Below are 2566 nucleotides of genomic sequence, written 5' to 3' on the forward strand. Positions count from 1 at the left end.
TAATTCCCCCCCCCCCTATTTCATTCTCTTTTACCATCACCATGTCCCTTTAGGTGCTCCGTATTATTTTCATGTATGCATGTAAATGTAAATCTTTATATTCTCACACTTTCAGGTACATCTGCATGAGTAACTGAGTGCGTAGTGATAAAATAAATGAGGTGAGTGGTATTTCCTGTGGCGGCAGCAGGCCAACCCCCATGTGACAGAGTTCACACACACACACACACAGGGTTTCTTGGACGAGGGTGCAAGAGTTTTTCCTGCACCTCTTTCACCCTACACTCTTGCGTAAGGGGAGTTCTGAGAGGTAGGTGCCCTTCTGGAAAGATCCATCTCATTGCCAATGACAGCCGGGCTCAAAGCACTGCTGTCATGTGCCAGCGTGTGAGACGGTTGGCTCCTTCCCCCAAACCCAGTAGGAGGCTCACATCTGCAGTCAAAGTCCAATCAAATAATCATTCAGTGTCTATCAATGGCTAAATCCAGTCTTTATTATAAACATACCAACCCCACAACAGTAATAGGAATGAACGTTGCCCTTTTTCTGTTGTCTAATTGTTTTGAAAGAATGCCATGCTGCCAATTCCTGACACCCACCACTGAGCTATCAGAACAATATAAGGCTTTTGCCACTGCAAAAAAAAAAAAAAAAACGGCACTGACCCTAAACCAGATCCCAAAGTCATTTTAAAGAAGCCAAGGTGACCCAGAAAGAGCCATTGTACTTTTTGACATATGTCTGATGATATTTGGTGCATTATAATAAAACATTATGAGGTTATCTCAGATCAGCCACATTTACAGCCTTTTGCTGATGTTGAGGCATTAGTTTAGTATCAGTCTGTCAGTCCACTACAAGTACTGGAATATCTTTAAATACAAAGAAATATTAGAAATAAATGCAATAAAAAACAGCTTCCCAAAATTCCTTTCTGACATATAAGGATACACTCTAATCAATGGTTATTTCATGCCTGCATGCCCTTTCCAAACGAGGTGGATCCACAAATCCATAATAACACTGATCCAGAGCTGAGTTTGGGACCGTGTCCCAAAGCCTAGGGGTACAAAATGCACCCCAAAATGTACAACTACTGTCCTAGGATCTATTTTTGCCTCATATAATACTGAATATGATCATATCAACAGGAGTAGCTGATGTCAAACAACAATAAAAATCAAATGAATGACAATTATATCTATAATTTAAGCAATATATCAGCCAATATTGGGTCACTTGAGATTATCTGCATCAGATGATTTCCAGCATCTACCATGTCAACATAAAAAGCATATATATTTAAAGTGCATTCAAACAAACATCATGAAACTTTGATTTTTATTTGAATGAACATGCACTTCTAATCTGTCATATCTACTGTATATAGGCCTAATGTTTACTTTTCAATGAAACGTATTATGAAGTGTTTTTAATGAGCAAATTATTATGCACAAAAGGCAAAAATCACATTTTTCATGGATAGTATGAGCTCCAGCTGTCCATTCAAAGAAGAAGAATGAGTGTGGGCAATCTAAAATAATACTTTAGAACTTCCAAAATTATAACTAATGAAATTACAACAAATGAAAATCAATATTTACAGTTAAAGTGGAAAACAGACCCATTATGATAGCTAATTATGAGTAGTTTGCGTGGCCTGACCCTCTAATTAAGGCTTGAGCCCCCCACAGAACGTTAAAACAAACAGTCGAGGTGGCCTTCAAAAGTATGTTTTCTTTATACGTGTAAGTATACGTGTCAAGCTTTTCAAAGAACGTTTCACTAGCCACAAAAGTTAGATTAGAAGTCACAGTGCGCCAAGTAAACGCTCGCGAACTTGGAAGGATGAGGTAACCATAGCAACAATACGCGTTCCATTACCGAACGGTACATCATCACAATCACTTAATTGAAGATTTACACATCACAAAACCCTTTTGTTTGTTTTAAACAACTTTAAGAAAGTTACGGTTACCTAAATTGCATAAAATCGCAACAAAGCGCGTTTACCACCGAGTTGAGCGCATATTTATGCAATAAAACAGCACTTACCTATAGAAACCAGTTTGATGTGTTCCCTTTCTAGAAACTCTAGCGCGACGGACACGTTCTCCAGCTTCATCTGCCTGAAATTGGGTCTGGCGTGGTACTTTCTGTACATTTTCTTTTGGCTGAGAACTTCCAGGAGCCCGATGAGCTTGAGCCCGTCGCTCAGGTCCTTCTGCAGGTCGTTGATCTTTTTGTTGAGGCATTTCAGATGCTCGTTGCACCACCTGGTGAAGGTGTTCTGCTGGATCTTCTTCCAGGGAGCATCCTCCGCCAGGTCCTTCTCCGTGGCCGGCATCTCCTCGTCTCCGCCCTCCCCGTTGTCGGTGCCCTGGTAATACTGCGGCGGCAGCTGCTGGTCGTAGTATGTATTATTGCTCATCATGTTTTTTTCCCCCCCGATGTTCTCGTGCCCCCCTTTTAAACGATAATCAGCGAGTTTTTACAACGCGAGGGGGAGTGGGACAGGAGCGCACACGCTCCTCTGGAGGAAAGAAAACGAAAGAAAGTTTAAGA

General features: G+C 41.0%; 1 protein-coding gene across 1 annotated transcript in view; it reads right to left on the bottom strand.

Moving 5' to 3' along the window:
* Nucleotides 1-2560, bottom strand: part of LOC107658721 (filamin-C-like) — a 51390-nt gene extending 48830 nt beyond the window's left edge. The window contains exon 1 of the mRNA XM_016447376.1: nucleotides 2057-2560. Coding sequence (XP_016302862.1) covers nucleotides 2057-2435 — 379 coding nt within the window. The 5' untranslated portion in view covers nucleotides 2436-2560. The remainder of the gene's footprint in view (nucleotides 1-2056) is intronic.
* Nucleotides 2561-2566: the final 6 nt, after the last annotated feature.

The sequence above is a fragment of the Sinocyclocheilus anshuiensis genome, unplaced genomic scaffold (assembly GCF_001515605.1).
Source record: "Sinocyclocheilus anshuiensis isolate Anshui unplaced genomic scaffold, SAMN03320099.WGS_v1.1 scaffold283, whole genome shotgun sequence".
Taxonomy (NCBI): domain Eukaryota; kingdom Metazoa; phylum Chordata; class Actinopteri; order Cypriniformes; family Cyprinidae; genus Sinocyclocheilus; species Sinocyclocheilus anshuiensis.